The sequence below is a fragment of the Gobius niger genome (assembly GCF_951799975.1).
Source record: "Gobius niger genome assembly, chromosome: 7".
Classification (NCBI taxonomy): Eukaryota; Metazoa; Chordata; class Actinopteri; order Gobiiformes; family Gobiidae; genus Gobius; species Gobius niger.
Window position 1 is genome coordinate 19,338,964 of NC_136858.1, and position 22,439 is coordinate 19,361,402.

Consider the following 22,439-nt stretch of genomic DNA (forward strand, 5'->3'; position numbering starts at 1 on the left):
GGGTGTTTTCGTTTCACATGTTCGTTCATAGCCGTTGTGCTGTAACGCCAGACTAAAATCACAAGTGATATTGCAGTTCGAAGTGATTGGAGCGCACACAGCAGTCTGGCGTTAGCCAGGTTAGTTGTGCTGCTGTGATACGACATTTCCGCTCGACACAGTGTGCAAACAACAACATTATTAGGCTGTTTCTGGAAATACTCCCACACTTTTGACGACTTTTGCCATGCTTTTCCCCCGTCGGTCGCAGCGTTTGCATTACGCGCAGTCACGCTGGAAGTGAAATGTAAACAAGCGACGCGTCGACGCACAAAAACGGCGTCGACGTATTTACGTAATCGACGACGTCGACGACGTCGACGCGTCGTTGCAGCCTTAAACACTTCAACCTGTGTTTCATTATTTCCACCACATCTTCTGCATCGCTCTTGTTGGCAGTTTCTCTCAGCTCCAGTCGGGCTCTGGCCTAAACATTGAAAACAAAAATCAGATGTTGGACTACTGATTCAAAGCATTACACTCTATAATGAGGTAGGATAGTCTCCTTCTATGTCCTTCCTCTGTTTTATGTAGATTGACTGAAAAGTGCAAAGCAATCCTGCTTATGTTATATATATATATTATATTAATTAGATGCTGGTCTCTTTCTTGTTTTTTTCATGAGGGTTGACATATTGTCTCACAAAGACCCACTTCCATTGCCACTTGAGAGGCCTCAGGCCAAAGCTTTAACACTGTCCACCTCCAAGGCACTGAGGCTGTGTTACTTGTACCTCTGTTAGCCGAATGAGGGACTCCAGCTGCCTGGTGGTGATCGGGGTGGCGTCAGCAGACTGACCCTGAGCTCTCAGGGACAGGTAAAAGTGCTGCAGGGTTTCTGCTGCTTCTGAGGACAGAGATGGCTGCACATACTGCCGGGCATAACTGATATACTTCCTGAGCAGACAGGAAGGAATAGAGTCCACAGTCTCCCCTGCCGAAACCTGACCACACATGAAGCAATAAAAAAGAAGCAAAACATTCAAAAGGACAGTTGAGACATAATCAAAAGACCAGATTTTGAAAAAAATACTATTGTTTAAAAAACAAATGTGTCTCATTTGAGCTGTTTTTAATCTCAAACCAGAGGGACTACTTTGAGGAATAGAACAAGCTAGCCTGGCTCCGCCAGATGTCCTGTCCTGAATTTTAATCAATACAAATTGCTACCTGAGTGAGACAATTTTGTCCCGTTTATTTAACTTTTCAAAGGCCAGTACCTGTAGTCTCTCAGACAGCGGAAGATCTGAGTGTTCAAGCAGAACAGAGCTTTCTATTTGGCTGTTGTCCCTGCTGACCACTGAGCTGCTCATCCGACCATTTCCTGCTCTGTTCGCCATGACATGCTCAGACACGCGCCGGTCATGTGACTCATCTGGGATGTCTAGCAGAAGGAAGACCACATCAAAACGGGAAAGTAGTGCGGAGCCCATTCTAAACAGAAATATAATAAATAATCATTAGTCTTAGTGAATGTCTTTACTTCATGATGAGCAGTTCTGGGTTACCAACTTGAGATTTTCGGACACAGTTCTCCCGCGGTTGTAATGTCCCCCGATAGGATTAGCAGCGGCCACCACTGAGGTGCGAGCCGGTAATGAGGACACGATTCCAGCTTTAGCCAAACTCACTGACTGCTGCTCCATGGCTTCCAATAGAGCCTGCTGCTGGTTCCCCAACTTATCAAACTCATCAATGCAGCAGATACCTTCAAATGAGTCGAATACAATACTTAAGCTAAAAGTTTATCCCCCATATAATAATAACAGAGTATCCATAATCAGTCTATACCTTGATCTGCCAGTACCAGAGCTCCAGCCTCAAGAGCATAGTCTCCTGTGGCTGCGTCCCGAGATAATGTCACTGTTAGCCCTAAAGAAACAAACATAAGGACTTGGGTGAACAGATCACTGGCGCTAAAGACAGTGAACACCCGTGTCAAACTTGTTTGTCATAAGTGTGTCACTTTGTCCAGTTTAATTGGCTATAATAGAATGGGCAGTCACCTGTGCTGCTGGTGCTGTTGCCACAAACATAGATCCCTCTTGGAGCCACATTACACACAGCCTACACAGCAGAATACACTGAGGTTAGTGAAACTAGTACTGTATTCCAAATGGTTAAAAGTGTAAAAAAAATAAAGCTTTCACATGCCAACTGCAGAAATTCATAGTTGACAAAAAAAAACTGCTCTCAATTAAAATCTGAAAAGGCTCGGAGAGTCGGTGAATTACCTGTAACATCTGACTCTTGCCGAGCCCAGGGTCTCCCACCATCAACACATGAGGGTCACCTCTCACCGGGACACTGTTCTTGTTTGTGTTTTTCTGTCTGCCTCCAAACAAAGCCAGTACAAGTGCAGCTTTCACAAGCTTAAGATAAATTAAAGAACCCATGTAAATTTTCCAGGACAAATTAACACTCATGTATTGTATATTATGACTCACCAAATGACCATAAATGACAGGGCACAGGGAGCTGCAACAGACGCAGAGCACAAACAAAGGCTTCAGAAAGATCATCTGTGCATGTGACAGAACTATGTGAGCCACATAAAAGCATGTTTAGATTATCACAGTGGCTCAGACTTGGCCAAGTCGTGGTTGTCTTTCTTATTGGTGGAAGACACCAGTTACCAACACTCAAGAATCCAGATTTCAAACATAATAATGTACTTACTGGACAATCAGTTTGAGCAGGTCTGGCTGTGACTGGATCTCCTGAATGGCATATAGCTCTTTCAGACTGAACTCCTCTGTCGAGTGAGCCTCTGCTGACCCTTGACCTCCTAATTTTGACTGCAGCCCTACAAAAAACAAAAAAAACATGCACCTTATGCAGGCACTTGTGGTGGTACAGACAAAAACTGACAACAACTCACCTTTAGTGTTACTGACAGACGTGGCTTCCAGATACAGCAGGAACATACACTGGTCCTTGTTTCCTCTGTGAAGACCTAAAACAAAACACATTTCAACACACTGCGTGGTCTCTCTTCCCACACTTTTGGATGTTGATAAATCAGCTACTTACCGTCCTTGGTCACTCGTACAATCCCCGTCACGGTCACTGTGTCACCAGGGACGCAGCTGTCACACAGGTCAGAAGTCAGGTGACACTCCACTGTACGAGGGATACGTCCAGCCTCTCGCTGCTCCCCACCGATCAGCTCCTGAACCCTGGGCAGAAATATTCAAAACAAGATTTGGGATTTTTCATTCCTGTGCATATGGAGACACTAGCACTATACTGTATGTATGTGAACATGCCTTTCCTCATTTGAATGCCAGGAACCTCCCAGAGTTCATTCACTAAGCTTTACCTACAGGAGGCTTGCACTATCACTAGTCGGACCTGATTCAGGACATGCACTGGGAGAGTGGGAGTAGGAGAGAATATCTATATGTTGATCTCCAAACTGGTTTCTGCTTCTGATTGGATAATTGCCTTGAGAACCGTATCTAAAAATGCAAGCACTTTTACATAATGTAAAACATTCCTTTTATACGATGTTATCAGTGAAAACATTATTTGATTTCAACACGTTAACCTTGTGGGGACAAAAAGGTAAAAAAAAAGGATTGTAATAGAATAGTAGTATACTGTATTCCCTCACAAAAAATATGCATCATTTATTCATCTTGATGAGAAATAATGAAAAATATCCTGCAGATGTGATACGTACTTGATGATCTGCCAGTCCACAGTTTGAGTGAGAGGAGAGCTCCGACATGGAACAAATGTCCGACTGCGACAGTTTGGAAACGCACACTAATAGTAGAGAAGAAGCACACAATCAAACAGGAGACAAATGGAGTCCTCCAGCACACAGCACACTCTGAGCGGTAGCGCACCTTCGTGGGTGTGGTGTAATTGCTGTGTTGCAGAGTCAGAGCATGAGTCTGAGAGCAGCCCAGGCAGCGGAAGGCCAGACGTGTACAGAGTGGTCTGATATTGCTGACCCTGACCACAGTCCCCCGCACACACACAAGTCGACCAAACACACTGGCCCGAAGTAGTCGCAGAGGTGTCAGCGGCTCGTAATTGTACAGCCTGAAACAGATGATGCACAGTCTGAAGTACTTCGATAGAGTGTAATGTATGCAGACACTCATAGCAAGGGGAAGTGAAGTATACTACGAACACTTAACATACTGAAAGGCTATCTGCTCATACTATACTACAGTACTTAAGTATATATATTATGCAGGACAAAACTGAAGCTTCTTGGACTTGACAAACAGCAGTAAGTACCTGGCACTGATGTGAGGAATACTGATGAGGGGGGTCGTGACAGGCAGCTCGTCCCCTTGTAGCTCAGCTGCCTGTCTCTCCAGGTCTGTGGTCAACACCTACACTCAGAGTCACAAAAGACACATTTAACAGAGCACAACAACAGAGAACCTCTGCATAAATATAAAGTACAGGCAGGCACTGTTTAGGCTAATAATTGATAAGTAGCATGTCACTTTTCTGTCTCATCAGTCTGCCATGTTCAATAGAACAGCTTGTGTGCATACTTCCTTTTCACAAGAAACTGCTGATTGTGCATACAGTACCTGGTGAATGGCCACCCCCAGACATTTGAGGGTCATCTCTGGCTGTTCCTTCAGCTCTTTGGATAAATCTGGAAGTTCTTGGATAACCATCTGGTCACTGATGAGTTCCATGTAGTCCACAAGTATGCTGCCCTGACGTTCGATCTCATCCTGGACATGAAAAAACTCTTTAATATAAGGAGTGAGACACAATTTGGAAAACCTCTGGACCTTTCAGGCTTATGTAATGCTTTATTGAAATTATGCACTATTGATACATGTGTTTGATAACTCTTTAAAGCCTGCATAGACAAGCTGACTCTTTCTCTGCTTATTCTGAATACACAATGGCTACAACCACAAATGTTAAGGGACGCAGCACAGAGAACAGACCTTATCAAAAAGGTGAATCTTGGAGGTGAAGTACTTCTCAAACACTTTGATTCGCTCTACGTTGGGTGATTTCTCAATAAAACCTGCGCAAAACATTATTTCTTAAATCTGCTAATTTTTTTCAATTAGATTTCCGTAAAGTACATGTATAATCAGCAGAGAATAAAGTTACCTTCGGAGAAATACAGGGCCCAACCTTTGTAGGGACATCTGTCGTCCACCACAGCGTGGGTCCAAACTGTGGAAACCAATGTCACATGAAGTCTGATATATTGAGTCAGGAATGCATCGTGATATAAAACACTAAATTTGCACACCGTTATAGGCCACTGAAGCTGCAACCCTAAAAGCATAGCAATCATATCCCCTGCTCCCCCCAAAAAACAATTCATTACTAACCTGTTTGAGAGGCAGCAATCGCCTCTCCTGCACCTTGTCCACTGAAGGAGGTAGGAGGATTTCCTGACCCCCGCCAACCAGTGGCCCCTCCTCTCCAGTTGTTGCCGCGTCCTCTCCAGTTGTTGTTTCCCCCACCTCTCCAGTTGTTGTTTCCCCCACCTCTCCAGCTGTTGTTGCCCCCACCTCTCCCGCTGTTGCCCCCTCCTCTCCCGCTGTTGCCCCCCCCTCTCCATGTATCTCTTCTGGATTCCCCTCCGCTCATGGTTAATGTTCTGTTCAGGAAATGCAAGAAAAGAGCAGAAACATGTGAGGCAAGACTGAACAAGCTAAACTGATTATGAAGATGGTGAGTAATATTTAATTATTTTTGTGTAAAACACCATTTGACCACCATACTATTGACACATTCCCACGAATCTTCTTTTAATAATCAACACATTACTTGTGTTAAAAAATACTGAACATAATAAAAGGATGCTGTTGAGCTTTAGCGGGACGGGAAAGGAAACATATTTTCGCGGACGGGCGCCCCATCTAGCGGTAACCATAGTAACCACAGGGACGTGATTGGTGCAACACTACATTTGCAGCCGATTTTTAGAAAAGTGAAACTAACCAAACAGTAGATTACAGGCAATCAATAAGGGAAAAACCTTGACATTAGTTCCTACAATTATTCCTGTGAGTTAAAACTTAAACTGTTTACATTTCACGGCAACACTACACAGCACTGAGGTGATCCACACGGAGAATACAGGGAGCCCGCGGTTATTCCACTGAAAGACACGGGGCAGTTTCTCACCGTGCGGGGCTCAGAAAAAGGTCCAAAATCAAATCTTTCGCTCCATGTTGTTGCTGCAAAAACTTCCCGCCTCTGCCCTGTCTGACTGACGTGCTGATGCTGACGTAGAGAGCTCTGCTGCTTCACGTACTCGTGCAAAGTGCAAACCAATGTGACCGCCCTCTAGTGGACACTTAATGAAACAAACGTATAAAGTCTGGGTGATTCTACAGCAGGGGTAGGCGAGTTTTCCTGGCGGAGGGCCGATTATCGTTATTGTAAATAGACCGAGGGCCGAAGGCGCTGATTATTTGCCCAAACTAAAGCACAACACTGGAAAAATGACCATCTTAAATGGTATAAATTACTTAAAATTGCTTGAATAAAGTTATTCGAATTTGAGTTTGACACAAATGCTAGCGGCAATGGAACAAGAATAAAACCCACTTGAAATCAGACAAATAATTGTTTTTCACATGAAATGACACAAAATTATCTGAATTAAGAGAATAACTACAAACTAGAGGGTTTATCACATCTAAGACCAGACCAAATCTACTCAAAATATTTAATCTCTTAATTCAAGTAGATTTATGTCATTTCTTCCTTAAAACGATCATTTTCCCCCCCAGTGCACTTCCTTCAAATGCCAGTGTACATAATATATGATCTAATTGGGTGTATTGACAGTGTTTCTACCTTTTTCCCCTCCCATTTAACTCTAATAATGTTAAAAGTGCTCTCTGATTTGTGTAATAATGTCTCTCAAAATCATCTTGAGGGCCAGAGGTTCTGTGCTGAAGGGCCTGATTTGGCCCTCGGGCCTGACGTTGCCTACCCCTGTTCTACAGTGTCTAATGGTCTACCACTACCGTGACATTTGTGTGTGTATGGGGGTGTGTGTTTAAAGGCCCCTGATCTGACATGTCAATAGAGAAAGCTGCATGGCTAAAGCTGCTGCTGATCCACTTTTCCTTGTGCTACGCGTTTTGTATAATATGAGTTAATGGAAACAATTCTCCAAAGAACTGTGATGTTTTGTCAAAAACACCAAGAAAAATGCCTTGAATTGTCTCAGATCACTGTGAACACTCAGTATGTAAAAAAAAAATCGTCATTTCACGCATTCATTTTTACAACACAATGTCATTTCCATCACTAAACATTTCTGCATTGAATTACTAGTAATATCAGTGCCGAATGAAAACTTAATATATCAGTATTTTTAACTGTAAAGTTTAAAAAATGTACTGTATGTATGATTTTATTTTAAAAAGAAAATCAGTTTTTATAGTCTAGTGGAAATGACACTTTCCTGTGAATGAAAAGACAGGGGTGGGGTGGGGTGGGGGGGGGCCTGTGACTGACATCTGGTTGAGTAAAAGTGACAGAGTGAGGATCCTTGGCTCTGGGAGTGGCCCCTCCATGTAAAAGAGCACTCCATACACACAGTGATACTGGGGGTTCAACAGCCCTGAGCGCAGTCACAGCTGGAGCCGAGTGCTGCTCACCCCGACCTTTAACTGGGCCTGCCTGGAGCCCCATCTGCTCCCAGGCCTCCTGCTCTGCCTCTGACACCCCATGTCCCAGTGCGTACAGCCCTCTCCTCAGGTAGCCATATGCTCCCTGCTGTATCACTTTTCTCCCAGAGCCTCGAGTCAACACCGCCACCTCAACAATTTTCTACTCCAATCTGTTATAGGGCTATATAGTGATTTTCTATCATTCAAGATGTCGTCACCATTCAACAGAAGTAATATCAATCAACAGCAGCAGGTGGAGCAAGAGGATTGTGTTCTGTGAAAAAAGAGGCTCAACTGTATATCATCATTTTACAGAATACTTTTTTTTTTTTGGTAAAGCACAAAAGTTAGCCGAAGGCGCTTTCTTCCTCGGCAGAAGACCAGGGCGGGATCGCCTCACGGGTTGGTTGTCTCATTGATTTGATGTTTTTGACTGAGCATTAAGTTAAACACACTGCTTCTTCTGCTGCTATAATATGGTTAGTCCAATTACACAAAAAATGACATGATTTATCTTTTTAAGGGTCTGACGAACTTTTCAGATTATAGTGTTTTGGTTTTAAAAGCCAGTTGATGTGATTAGTTTCAGACAATTCTATCATCTGGCAAAAAGCTACATATCATTGCTTTGAAAGGACTTGAGCTATCGCAAAGCTTTAGTCAGGTGGTCATTTGGGGTGGATTGTTTCAATGAGTCAGTGGTTAGTTGTCATCTTTTTTTATCTTTAATTACACCAGAGGCCGTATTTTGGGGTACAGTGTGAATGATTCCCCATCTCACAGCCTCCATCAGGGAGAAGAAGACTGCATTCTCAACCCCAGCCGCGTAAAAACATGTTGATGGTCTTATATTAGAGACAAAACTTAAAATGATTGTTTGTCATTCGATCACTGCAGCTGAGTGATTCAGCTGATGGGAACGGAATGGCCTTAATCGAATCAAGTTTCGTGATTATTTGATGTTGCACGACACAGCTGCAAATGCATTTTTTGTTCAGTAATATTTGTTTTATCCTCAACCTGTTTTCTGTGTGGCACATTCTCGCATCTCTCTTGCAGAAGTTTGAGGTCCTGCCGCTGACACCTATTTCCCATAGCCTCTCATACACACACACACACAAACAAACAAACACACACACACACACACACAGAGCCTTTACGTTCTTCTGCATTATCCCAGTGTTCTTTCTTTCCAGATTTCCTCTGTCCTATAACTTCACTCTGAGTCCGGGTATCTGTCTTGGTAATTGAGAAAGGGGTGCATGGTTTGGCCCCGGCAGCACAGTGATGGGACCGCCGGGATTGCATTTCAGATGGCTTCATTTGCTGAGGGTGAGTGTTGCACTGTGCACCTACCACACACATTCAGCACAACAGAATATCCTGCAACACAAAACCCTGGGTTCAGAAAGTTTCCTTTTTTAATATGCAGCAGCTTGAAACAATAATGGAAATTTACTTTCTTATTAGGGAAACCTTACATGCTGATTGTTCTAAAATATGAATTATAAAGGTTTTGAAAAATGTGGACATTTTTTTTTAATTCAGACTAACCTGTTCCAGTAAAGAATTGGGATTGGTGAGTGCTGTTGACACTGCCACCTGTAGGTCTGTGGTAAATATCTGGCCATGAAAAGGTATAGGCCATAGTTAGCATGATGGAATAAGAAAGATCATGCTTACTATGTAAGAAAGCGATGCGTCAGGGAAAGTGATTTTTTTGGTGCGTTTTCTTGGTCAGTGTTCCATTTGCTCCTGTTCAGGTGTTGCTCCTGCTCACAGCACATTGGCTCCCATAGAGGGGCATAGTGGACCAGGACAATGCTCCAGAGACAGCAGCTCTCGCAGACACTAAAGATTACACACACACACAAAAAAAAAAAACAGCAAGATGGCAGAGATGGTAGAGGAAAGAGCGATGTAGTTTGGAGGAAGGCAGACATACTTTTGATCATACAAAACATTACTCTGAGGGCTAACGTTGCATCACTTTTTGCTTCATTACAGGATGACTGAAAGAGCTCAGGACAACTAGAGGATTCCCAGGCTGAGCCCGTCTACCAGACACCAGAGCGACTGTGCTCAGCCACTTCCTCTCACTCTATATTCAACATGAACAAAGAAACTGCATAAAGATGTATGTTATCAGATTGTGCATTTAGAATATAATGATTCCACATGATACATTATACAGCTGTGTTGTCTTGGAGGCCAAGTCTCGGTCTGCTGCCTCGTCTGCGTGTCATCCAGAGCGCATTAGGCACTTGCACCAGAATAGTACCAGGACATTCAACACAAATGAAGGGACACAGGAGTGTTTCCACATACTCACCACCACTGACAGCTATCTGATGACAGCGCTGCAACAGCATGATGGAAGATAGCCACCCAGCATGGCAGCTACAAACAAACCAAAACTGCACTCATGAAGAGCAGACACTAGTTCACTGTGGAAATACACAGGTCACAACAGAGCTGTTGTATCACCTGGTTTTAGAAGTTCATCGTGAAAGTGGCCTTGCTTTTACCACTGCAAACTAAATTGGCAAAGAGGCTTAGGCTACATTATTTTGTTCCCAAGAGATGGAGAAAATACAGTGATTGCCTTACTTTACCGACCGTTAGATGTGAAGGGTTGTTTGCTGTGTTCTTCAACCTCACTTAAGGTCAACCTTCACAAAAGTGTAGTGTCAATGATGCCACTGTGTGTACAGGACACACATGAGAGCAACCTTTTTAGAACCTCAAAGAGCCCACACGAGGCCTCTATATCCTCTGAACAAGCCGCATTTACCTTGTGAACACTTGCAGAGTTGTGGTGTATAATGATGATGTAAAGTGTAGCAACAATGTCCCAGCTCCCTCTGCGCACCGTCTCTCCGTGTACAGCGCACACAGCATGTTCCAGTGTATGCAGTTTGGAGGTAACAAGCAGCTCGTTGCTCATGCTTTGGAAACAACTGCTCAACACCAGTGTTTATCAACCAAACAGGGTCCTCTCTACAGCAGAGGTTACAGATGACAAGTGGCCCTCAGGTGTGGCTGTGTTGAAATCAAGCACTCCTCAGCGGTGCACCAGCGCTGTCTGTGTGTAATTGCTTTGAGCTGTCATCTCAGTGGTAATCTGAAAGGACCCAATTAAATCCCACTGCCTGCAGAGGCTCCCTGCAGACAGCTGTGCACATGTGCTCTGTCCTGTCTCATACAGGACTGAGTGTGCACATGGAGGGGGCGTGAGTAATCAGTGTTCACTGTGTGGTCACCTACACCCCCGCTGCAGCACCAGGGTTTTCTTCCCCTAACACTCTTTGATTTGTATCTCACCTGGAAGTGGTGGTCAAATGTCTCACTACGTTTTTGTTTTCCCAAAAAGGCTGTTTGTTCAAATTCATCACGTCATGTTGATTTAACGATGCAATTTTGGTTGTCATTGTTGTTGCCCGCTGTATATTTTTGGGTCGACAGTGGGACATTGGATCAAGAGTCCGCCACATTTTCATTCCTTCCTTGTTTAAATTTGCACCACATGAAATCACCCATTTTCAAACAGCGAGTAAATCTCAGAGCTGTCCAAACACGTCTCCTTCCCAGACATCCTTGTTCATAAGTTAATTAGATTCTTGTTGAGAAGAGGACGAGGTGGATCCCCAACACGTTTGTTTACCCTGTGCGAAAATGATGAATTTAGAAATATTGCTCTGACATTTTCCAATCTCTGCCAAATCAGTAAACGACATAACTATTCAAATTAGTGGTGAGAGAAGCTACAAAGTTCGTTCTAAAGGATATGCGATTTGAGTCTTCCGCATTTGAGTGCCGTGTTATAAATTTGCATCTGTAATTGGAGATACAAAGCGTATTGCTTTTTGGATTGGCGGTGGCCAGACTAGTTTTACTTTCATAATGGCTGTGTTTACAAAATAGCTGGTGGTAAAAGAAATTTACTCAACAAGATAAAAAAAAATATGACAACTAATGTAATGAAAGTAAAGTGTTAAGTGTTTGAGGTTTTCGCAGTTGAAAGTAAAATATTGTCCTGGGCAAGTGATGGACAGATTGTCTTTCAGCAAGTGCAAAAATCTTTAAAAGAGTTTAAAAGAATGAGATGAGCTCCTGGCTTGCTATACCAAGTTCTTCTACCCTTTGGGATAGACTGATGGAAATGACGGTAGTCGGCCCCTCACCAACCAGTCACTCACACACGACATTCTTTCTACATGTTTTTTGTGGTGGGGTAAACTAAAGTAGGTACTCGGAAGAAACCACCGAGCTGCTAAGTTCAGATGGCAATGACTTTGTGTTATCTTTTCTGTGGCTGTTAGAAACCAAAGGTTCGTGCATAACAACCTCCAAAATAATTTTCCATGACATGTCTCATTGATGAATAAATTGATGCTTCACACATAATATTTGTTAAGTGATGGCACAACAGAGTGTTGTTCCGTCACCAGGGGCTTCCTCCAACATATCTCCTCCATCTTCGTTAGTGTAGCATCTAAACCAATCGGGGCTAGAGAGAGCAGTTACCCGGTGACATGGAAGTTGCTGCCTGCTGAATAGGGCCAATTACCTCACACAGATGCCACCTCCAAACACAGACAACGTGTGCATATCAGTGTACTGTAGATTTGTGGTGACTCACTGTGGAAAACAATTCTTCTACAATGATTGAGGTCTTTAAAACAGGGTTGGTTTGTAACAAAATACTTGGAATTTATCATGAACTGAGGTAAACCCTTAATAAAGATCTTTACCTATTTGGTGACACTTTATAATAATGATACATGAGTTCATGCATGATTTTCATGAATATTAATGCATTACTAAATCATGACTTCTCAGGAACAAACATGATCACATGCTGGTTCATGGATGAATTCATCCCTGAATTAAATGTCTAACTACAGTAATGAATGTACATGAAAATCTTAATGATTCATCATGATCATGAGGATCACGTTAGAATACAATGAATTCACTAAAACGGCAACGAAATGACAATAAAATGATCAACAAATCATGATCATGAGGATCATGCATGAACATCATGACTCATATGGCAGAAATCTACTTGGCAATTCTGTCCCCTCAACTAAAGTGGTGCATTATCCTAAACTTTTTAACCTGTTAAAGACCAGCTTAGGCCTGAAGAAGAAGCAATGATTTCTGGATTGTTTCCTCAATTGGAATTTTTGTGCAGAAAAATCAATTTAAAACTTTTATTACAAATTATTATGAGTACAGCATAACCAAACAAGACCTCCAGAGCTGGCACCACTTTAGTTGAGGGGACAGAATTGGCCAGTAGATTTCCCCCATACGAATCATGATGTTTATATATGATCCTCATGATCATGATTGGTTGATCATCTTATTGTCATTTCTTTGCCATTTTAGTGAATTCATGGTATTCTTATGTGATCCTCGTGATCATGAAGAATTATGAAGATGTTGTTCATGTACATTCATTACATACATTACAGTTCGACGTTTAATTCAGGGATGAAGTCATCCATGAACCAACATGTGATCATGTTTGTTCCTGAGAAGTCATGATTTAGTAATGCATAAATGTATCATGCATTAATTCATGCATAAAATCATGCATGAACTTATTATAAAGTGTTACACAAAGGGTCATGCTTGCCTCACCAGCTGAACAGTTTTCACAATTTTTCTATACACTATTATTTCAAACAAACCTCCAATTTCCATGTAGCACAGCAAACCAAACACACACATAAATGGCAGCATGTAAAGTACATTCTCCTGACAGTGGGGACGGTAAAGCAGCCTGCACATGCACTGCGAGCATTCAAGTCATCCTCCCAGCAGAAGACCGTAAGAACCTTTTCATGGCAAAGGTTCAAAGCAAATGGCCTCAGGTTGTTTCTGAAGGTCGGTATTGTATATTTCCAATGACGATAAAGCAGTGGTGTGTGTGGTGATTGTAGAGAAGCTGTGTGCTGTGTGGAAGTTTGACTTTGAACTTTTAGGACTGGAGTGTAGCGGGTCTGGAGGTCAGCTGAGCCACAGAGCACAGTTTGGATTTAGACTCAGGATTATTTTTTCTTCCTACTTTTGAGGTCAGGCAGAGAAAAGTAAGACATTCAGAGCAGCCATTCCCAAAATCCGGGACATCGTGGCTCCCTTTTTGATCCGAAAATCTTTTGGGGGGCCCCGAAAAATTATAATTTACTCTATGCAAAGTAATATGTTATTTCACATTTAAAAAAAAAAGAAATATCTACAGTGGGAACCAGACGTTTACATACACTTTATAAAAAGACACATTTGCATTTTTTTCTCCTCAGTGTCTGACATAAAACCAGGATTAACTTTAGAATTTTCTAAATTATTTCTGTTTGTTAAATTCCAGAAGAATGAGAGATACAATTCAATTTATTTATTTTGCTACTTTCCAGAAAGTCAGAGGTTTACATACACTAAGATTACTATACCTTTAAACAATTTGAAATGTAAGTAAACTTTTGGCTTTGTTAAAAGTAATATAAAACTGTATCTCATTCTTCTGGCATTTAGCAAATAGAAATAATTTAGAAAATTCTAATTGACTTAAAAAAGTAAAAGTAAATTCTGGTTTCATGTCAGACAGTGAGAAAAAATTGCATATGTGTGTTTTTATATGGTGTACCTGGTTCCCACTGTAGCTGTTTAATAGCCTGGGAATGCCCATGTTGCTTGCGCGATCATATCCCTGCAGTTACATGTATGACCTGAGGTGGCAGTAGGGAGCAAAAAATGGCTAACTTGCACCTAGCCCCTTTAAGCCGTGTTCTAAATAGTTTAGCTTGAAAGTTTATTTTAAAAGAAGAATAGCGTTTGGCTGACATACTTCATCGGGTACAATTGGTTCGAGTGGCTATGGACAATGTGCAGACGCATATGATAGACATTCGTACTGCCCAATAAACGGCTATGGACAATTGTAAACCACACCAGAAATGAATGTGACAGACTAAATATAACTTGTGATATTTTGGCTGGCATTAGCCAGGCTAGCTGTACGAAACCAGTAGGCTAAATGCTAGTAGATTTTTGCATATAAATATATATTTTCTTTTAAAGTCTTTTTTGTTGTTGTAATGTGCTTGTTTTGTAAACTTGTTTGGGTGCCTCAGACCCCACTTTAGGAACCACTCAGTTTAGAACTGAGCAAGTTCTACCCCAGAGGTGGGAGACTCGAGTCACATGACTTGACTTGAGTCTGATCTAAGTCGCATTTTTCGGGACTTGAGACTGAATTGACCAATGCTCAAAAAAGACTTGACTTAACTTTGGACTTGTCTTTTGCGACTTGAATCTTAACTCGAGTCTTGAGTCAGCCATACAGAGCCCTGTTACAGCAGGACTAAAATATTATTTTATATTTCTATTCAAGACAGCACGGAAAAGCAGCTCATGTTTAATAGACTAAGGCTGCAACGACGCGTCGACGTCGTCGACGTCGTCGATTACGTAAATACGTCGACGCCGTTTTTGTGCGTCGACGCGTCGCTTGTTTACATTTCACTTCCAGCGTGACTGCGCGTAATGCAAACGCTGCGACCGACGGGGGAAAAGCATGGCAAAAGTCGTCAAAAGTGTGGGAGTATTTCCAGAAACAGCCTAATAATGTTGTTGTTTGCACACTGTGTCGAGCGGAAATGTCGTATCACAGCAGCACAACTAACCTGGCTAACGCCAGACTGCTGTGTGCGCTCCAATCACTTCGAACTGCAATATCACTTGTGATTTTAGTCTGGCGTTACAGCACAACGGCTATGAACGAACATGTGAAACGAAAACACCCGCGGCCGCAAGGGCCCCGCATCTCAGTCAAACTACGGTGTTGTTTCACTGATTAATCAACGCGTTGTTACGGGGACAGGCTCTGACAGCGCGCACTCACTCTCCGCCTACTTTGCCGCATATAAAACCAAAACGGAGCAGTCTGCAAGTGGATGAGCAGGAGAGACCGACCGCCTTCCCCGTCTCTCCCAACACGCGAGTAGGCTACTTCTCCGCTCGTGCCCCGCTCGGCCGTCTGTCTCCCGGTTCTCGCTTCGCCTCATGCTGCCCTCATGCGCGGCTGCATCACGTCCCCGTGTCCCGGCGCTGTTCTCATGTTTTCTCTGCGCGGACTCGGGGCATCGGCCACACACTCATTTAAACTCTCTTCTTGTTGTGTCTAGCGGAGAATCAGGACAGTAGTTTGATGATAGACGAGAGTAAAGCCGTGTCCGTGGCCGTTTTGTCTTAAAGAGGAGTTGAATCCACACGGTTCTCACGAGCACAGTAACTTACAGTAACTCTGGTTCTCTGAATGTGCACAGTCTGTAACGGGTTGGGCGACTCACAGGCTAATTCTCAGTGGTCAGACAGAAATAACCGTCAGGTGCAGGTTTAAGTTAGTTTTAAATCAGCGGTTCCCAAACTGTGGGTCAGGGCCAGAAGTGAGAGAATGGGACCATTTGCCATTTACTATTTTAAAAAGTGAGGAAAATAGACTAGTAGTAAATAAATATATAAAAGCCATGCCATTTGGACACATCAATGTTTTTTTCTTCATTTTAAATGAAAAAATAATCGGTAACATGAAAAATAATCGCTAGATTAATCGAAAAAATAATCGATAGATTAATCGATTAATCGAAAAAATAATCGATAGATTAATCGATAGAAAAATAATCGTTAGTTGCAGCCTTAGAAGTGTTCAGAGAAAATCTTTAGTGTTTTGTGCATAAAATGGGCAAGGAGCTCACGCTTTTGTTTGGCCGTTGCAGTCTTGCAGACACATACTCAGATGGCCTGGGCAATCTCGACTTTGAACGCTCACAGCTGGGCTCAGGCATGAGTCAACGCAGCGCTGCAAAGAGGCTGGTCAATGCTCTGCACATGTATGCCCAGAAAACCAACCAAAAAGAGTTTGACCTGCAGACTATCCGCTCTGTGGCTGACAAGCTTAACATCAAGGTGAGCTCTTTCATCAAGACATACACAAGTGCCATCAAAGGTCAGGCACATTTGAGAGTATGCAAACATTAAAAAAAAAAAAAAAAAGTAGTTCACAGCCCTCACAGTATGTTCAATGTTTGCCCCCTCTTCATAGCATTTCACTTTATACAGTCCTATCTTATATAAGAAATAAAATCAAGACATAAGACTACCATTTTGTCTGCTTCTGTGCAGATACCGTATTAGAATGCAACATGTGTACATTGGAGGAAGTCTTGATAGTATTTTGTGACCTACACAACATATTCTGTGGTATTATTTTTAGGTTTCTTCTGAAGCAGCGTTAGTGTGTGCATTTGACAGTGATATCACAGTCGTTTTGATTGTTATGTTTGCTGTGTTAAATAAAAACAGGGTTAGGGTTAGAAAAAACAGCAGGATTTTTAATTATGTTATTTAATTCCTAGGTGGTGGACTTTGAAGGGCTGCTGAGTTCCCTCAATGAGCAGGGCTTTCTGCTAAAAAAAGGAGCAAAAGTTTACCAACTGCAGACTGTATAACAAGACAAAGAGCCGTGCTTCATCAGAGGTGTACTGCCCACTGGTCCACTCAATTACAGCAAACAGTCTTGTCTTTGATTACTATTGTTGAAAATTGACTGCTCTTTTTATTCACTATTTATTTGTCAAATGTAATTCAGGCTGATGTTAAATTATTAAAATGTGTAATGCATTAAACGCACAGTGGCATGACATTATTATTTTTGACGTTAGAACTGATGTACTGTACAACTGTACTGTTTTATTATAATAATATAATTTTGTTTTGACAAGTGAAGCAATAACTCAATTATAAATGTCACCGGCGCCTTAAATAAAGGTATACATGTATACATTGGTGTATGAATGAGACTACAGTCTATTCTTCTGTGGGGTTTTTTATGCTCCGCTTTGTTACCACAAAGGCACTTGAACACAATGTCCAATTCACGACAGGAAAGGTTCATCTTTACCAGAGCACATGAAGGCAGCGGGTCAATGCTTCTAAGTAGCAAGCATAGATTAAATAGTGGCAAGTCGGAGTTGGAAATCGGACCTCCCCTGCCCTCCCCATAGACTGTCCCCTGCCCACCCTCTGACGCAGTATCTTCACGACACTACGCACACTCGGATTATCGACATACGGCAACATGGCAGCCTGCTGACTTGAGCTGCAGCCTCTTCGACTGTGAACGTCTTTGTGGTTCTGTAGATGACAATGGGGCAGGACAGCGTTCTCAAAGTTGCCCGATAACAAAGGCTAGATTGAAACATGCTGACCGCCTGTGTGCTGAGGCTGTCCGTGCCTCGGTGCTCAAAGGCGGCGGCTGTTTGTTGCACAGTGCCCAGCATGAATGTGTGCGGACTCGGGGCACTGTCATGGCGGTCACCTGTCACTGCCTGCTTTGGGTCCACTCAGAGTCGCGTCCCGTGTTCCGCCTCTGCCCACCGCACCTTTACACACACGGGACGATCGTTTGGACCTGTGTTTTTGCCCGGAGCAGGTCAAAAGATATCATGGAACAAAAACTGGCCTCTCGGGACACCCGTGGTGGTGCGCGGACTGTGTAGCAGTAAGGGACAGGAGGCACCGAAGAATCCAGAGGCGGACCGCACAGGAGACAGTGTCCCGGGACAGGGGCTTTTCAAGTTCAAAGAGTTGGTGAGCTGCACCGTAGAAAGTTTCATGGAGAACAAGGCAACAACACTGTAATAAATGAACCAAGCACAATGTATGGGGGCAGAATGAAAACCCTTTTTTTTTTTTTATACACAGACCGCTACCATTATACAACAAAAAACACACAGGAGAATGATTTTAATTTACGCATAGTTTTGTTTGTACTATTTGATTCTTTAATGTTTTTAATGTACAATGTACAAATGTAGTTTGCACTCACATTCTTACCTTTTGTTCACGGCTCTGGGGGTTTTGTTGTTGGTTGAGGTATAACTTGTAGGGGCCATATCGTATTTTTGATATCGTTGTAATTTTTTATCATTGTGGACACGATATAATTTATGTTACGCTAAACACTGACTGTAGAACACGGGGACAGGTGCTTATAAAGTAATGAACTGAAGGATATTTGTATGCCGTTAAAAAACAAATATCAACTGAATTAATCTTCCCAATAGGCGTAAGGCTGGGATTTTGAAGTAATTTGTCAATTGTATCGTCAAATATATCGTTATCATGATCTTTTTTTTATATCGTGATATAGATTTTAAGCCATATCGCCTTGCCCTAATAACTTGTTTTAACAAATGCTTAATATTGAACGATGCGCTAACAATGGTGACCTGTTCCCCTCAGTACGAGAACCCTTGGACCATCCCGAACCTGCTGTGTGTGTGCAGGATCATGCTGGCCCCTGTGCTGGGTCACCTCATCATGACACAGCACTTCCACCTGAGTCTCGCGCTGTTCACACTCGCAGGAGCCACAGACCTGGTAACTCCCTGTTCCTACTGTTAGCGGGAAGAATTATCTCTAAAGTAAAACAAACAAACAAACTGTGTATAATCAGTGTGTGCACATGTGTGAGGTGTCATGTGTTTGTCTCAGCTAGACGGTTACATCGCCAGAACGTGGCCCAGTCAGAAGTCGGCTCTGGGCAGTGCTCTCGACCCATTGGCTGATAAGATCCTCATCAGTGTTTTATATGTCAGTCTCACCTATGCTGAACTTATCCCAGGTGAGCACTATTCCCAGTGTATATTATTAACAGCTTCTATATTATCGCAACATCAATGTAAAAAGTAGGCAAAGTGGGTTGATAAGTGCTGCAGAAGAAAACAATTAAAAAATATACAAGATCCTACAGAAACCAATCATTTGGAGTTGCATAGCTGGTAGATTTACTGCGTAATAGAATTGCAATAACAAGCATCTTTCTTTGCACCTCTCACGTACACCAGGCCCTCTGTTCTGGAACTGGAGCTGGTTCAAAGTACCCACAATGATCAAAATTTAAGAAAAAACTTGCCAGAGGTAGCACAAAAACAATGTGCTTAGATTGCACAAATCTCAAGTACAATGAGTTGTTGCTGCGAGAAGAATACAAATACCATTCAGCTACTTACTACTGATCTGAAGCTGTGGGGCCAACAGCTAGCGATCCATTCCTCTGACATGTCTGTTCTATGTCAGTTCTGCTCACAGCATTGGTGATCTCCAGAGACATCGGCCTCATCGCTGCTGTATTTTGGGTGCGCTACAAGACTGTGCCCCCGCCTGTGAGTACTACAACACACAAGTTATAGTTGTTTAATTTCACCGCTTTATAATCCGTCATTTTTATTTGTTTCCCCAATTAATAACAACACAATAATCACAATTTGGGGCTAAAGCATTATGCCATAGAACCGTTAATAAAACAGCACATTTTTTGAGTCGCCTTATTCCCTAGAGTATTACGTAGAGTTGCACTGATTGTACGTTGTTCATTCACAGGTGACGTTGAGCAAGTTTTTCAACCCATGCTACACTACGGCACAGCTCAAACCCACACTCTTCAGTAAAGTAAGGATTTAAAACATTTTGTGATGTTTCATTCTATAATTGGGGGTTAAAGTGGGTTGGGACAGTTCGGGACAGCCCAGAACGGTCCGGAACTGCATGTTGGTACTTGGGATTAGGAGAAATGATTATATGAAAAGCACGGCGGCAGTAGTTCCCGTTCCAACAGTGATGGAAGAAGCGGGTTCAATGCACCTTCTCAATAACAGTATTCATCACGAAATCAAGAACTCTACAAACAGATACTAATCCAAAAACATAGCCTACCCTTCTCAAGCTTTTACTCACTTTATATTTGGCAACAATCGGTCTCGTATAGACTGTTTTAGCCAGATGACATTAGCGAAAAGTTAAAAACTTTGCTTGACACCCCTACACTTTTCCCACATTTTGTTGCGTTACAGCCTTATTCCAAATATGGATTGAATTTGTTTCTTGTTTTTTTTCCCTCATCTATCTACACACAATACCCCATAATGACAAAGTGAAAAATGTTGCAAATTTATTAAATAAAACTGAAATATCACATGTACATAAGTACTCACACACTTTTGTAATGACACTCAAAACTGAGCTCAGGTTTGATTTAGCACAAGTTGACTGTGCTAAGCTGTAGAAACATCTCAAGGACGACCAGTGGAAAAGGATCCACCTGAGCTCAGTTTTGAGTGTCATAGCAAAGGGTGTGTGTACTTCTGTACATGCAATATTTCAGAGTTTATTTTTAATAATTTAGCAAAACATTCTAAAAAACGTTTTCTCCTTTGTCTTTATGGGGTATTGTGTGTAGATTGATTAGGGGAAAAAACAAGAAACAAATTCAATCCATATTTGGAATAAGGCTGTAACGCAACAAAATGTGGGAAAAGTGTAGTAAGTGTATTAATTTAATGAATTTAGGAATGCGCTGTATCATAATAAATGTAGGGGTGCCAATACTTTCCGGATGCATCGTATATCATTAGCCTGGCAAGTCCAGAATAATGCCCCTCTGTATATGTTATACATGGGAATTATCAGTATGGGCCCTGCGCCCTTGTTTGCCGCTCCTGCCAAACTCAAACGGATCCATGCAATCAGATTAGATTATTTTTGGCCACATGTTGTTTGCAGCGTCACTCATTAACCATCCACAGGGGGGCCGAGAGATTTTTTCCAATTGCTGGTAAATGACCAAAAACACATTGATAGTAGGTGAGTTTTATGATCTGTAAGCCTGTTCGAATATTAACGTAGAACCGTTTTGTGCAGCACCTGACTAAATCACTGGTACAGCGGTGAGTCTGGATTTTTCCAATCGTTGCAAACTGATTTTTCAACCACCTTCCAATGCTCACTTTAACCACTGGTGATTTGTGTATTCTTCAGGTGAACACAGCCATCCAGTTGTTTCTAGTGGCTACATCTTTGGCTGCTCCTGTCTTCCAGTACACAGACAGCGTGCTGCTGCAGTGTCTATGGTTGGTCCTCTGCACTTATGGTGCATGTTATGTTATCTAGTGCACCATTACAACCAGGGATTCTACTGTGTATAAAGGCACACCGGTGTTTGATGCATGTTTTATTCACCTTACTTTCTCTTATCTTGCCTTCTCTTTACAATAACCTCGGTAAAAATTCTATCAATATAGTATTCGTCTCAAAACTATCCAAGGATTTCTAGTTATGCCAAAGTACTGTATAGCTGTTCTTTCTATTGGATAGTCAGAGTCCTCAACATCCATCCGGCTTAACCAGAAAAAGCCATAAGACTGATGTCTTAGAAAATACACATGCATTTGCCAGTGCCCATTATCATCTTGCGTTTGTACAAAAAGCCAATAACTGAAGCTTGATTTGTGTTACAGGTTTGTCACAGCAGTGACCACAACTGCGTCAGGATACAGCTACTGGCACTACGGCCGCAAGACAGTCAAAGTTCTCAACACTCGGTCACCGTGACAACGGCGCCTTTGCATCGCCACGATGACCGTGTCTGCAAGTCACCTGACCATACTTTGACATCATCCTGATAATGATCAGTGCAATCACTTTTGTTAACAAAAAATGACTTGGTATCAGGTGGAACAATAACTTTCTGAATCATTATTTGATAAAACAAAATTCCCTGAGGAGCAATGAAAATATTGTAAAGTGAATAAAAATATTTTTTACAACCACTGTGTACTAGCATGTCATCCCTCTAATACTGTTTTCTGCAGCCTTTGCATACGTCTGTGGAGCAAGGAATCTGTGAGCACCGTAAAG

At 42.2% G+C, this 22,439-nt stretch overlaps 2 protein-coding genes across 2 annotated transcripts; one reads left to right on the forward strand and one right to left on the reverse strand.

Annotated features, from left to right (window-relative positions):
- Window positions 1-268: 268 nt before the first annotated feature.
- mcm8 (minichromosome maintenance 8 homologous recombination repair factor) lies at window positions 269-5,430 on the reverse strand (the record flags this gene model as incomplete). The annotated part of the gene is made up of 18 exons (XM_079559391.1): window positions 269-466; window positions 774-983; window positions 1,260-1,473; window positions 1,552-1,747; window positions 1,831-1,911; window positions 2,046-2,106; window positions 2,274-2,411; window positions 2,487-2,517; window positions 2,719-2,845; window positions 2,921-2,995; window positions 3,073-3,218; window positions 3,725-3,810; window positions 3,894-4,092; window positions 4,294-4,391; window positions 4,599-4,748; window positions 4,971-5,053; window positions 5,143-5,208; window positions 5,370-5,430. Coding segments are annotated over 18 exons (2,220 nt in total), but the record flags the coding sequence as incomplete, so codon positions are not given.
- A 12,379-nt stretch (window positions 5,431-17,809) lies between these two features.
- Window positions 17,810-22,325, forward strand: crls1 (cardiolipin synthase 1). The gene is made up of 7 exons (XM_079560261.1): window positions 17,810-18,332; window positions 18,987-19,124; window positions 19,239-19,368; window positions 19,824-19,909; window positions 20,127-20,195; window positions 21,561-21,652; window positions 22,040-22,325. Exons 1-7 carry the CDS (start codon window positions 17,943-17,945, stop codon window positions 22,131-22,133), a joined length of 999 nt encoding a protein of 332 aa, XP_079416387.1. The 5' UTR covers window positions 17,810-17,942; the 3' UTR covers window positions 22,134-22,325.
- The last annotated feature ends 114 nt before the right edge of the window (window positions 22,326-22,439 follow it).

What these genes read in the sequence shown, in the direction of transcription:
- crls1 (XM_079560261.1), top strand. Translation starts at nt 17,943, where the DNA reads ATGCTGACCGCCTGTGTGCTGAGGCTGTCCGTGCCTCGGTGCTCAAAG. An exon ending in TCGCAGGAGCCACAGACCTG is followed by an intron (nt 19,125 to 19,238) that starts GTAACTCCCTGT and finishes TGTTTGTCTCAG; the next exon opens with CTAGACGGTTACATCGCCAG. An exon ending in GTGCTGCTGCAGTGTCTATG is followed by an intron (nt 21,653 to 22,039) that starts GTTGGTCCTCTG and finishes TTTGTGTTACAG; the next exon opens with GTTTGTCACAGCAGTGACCA.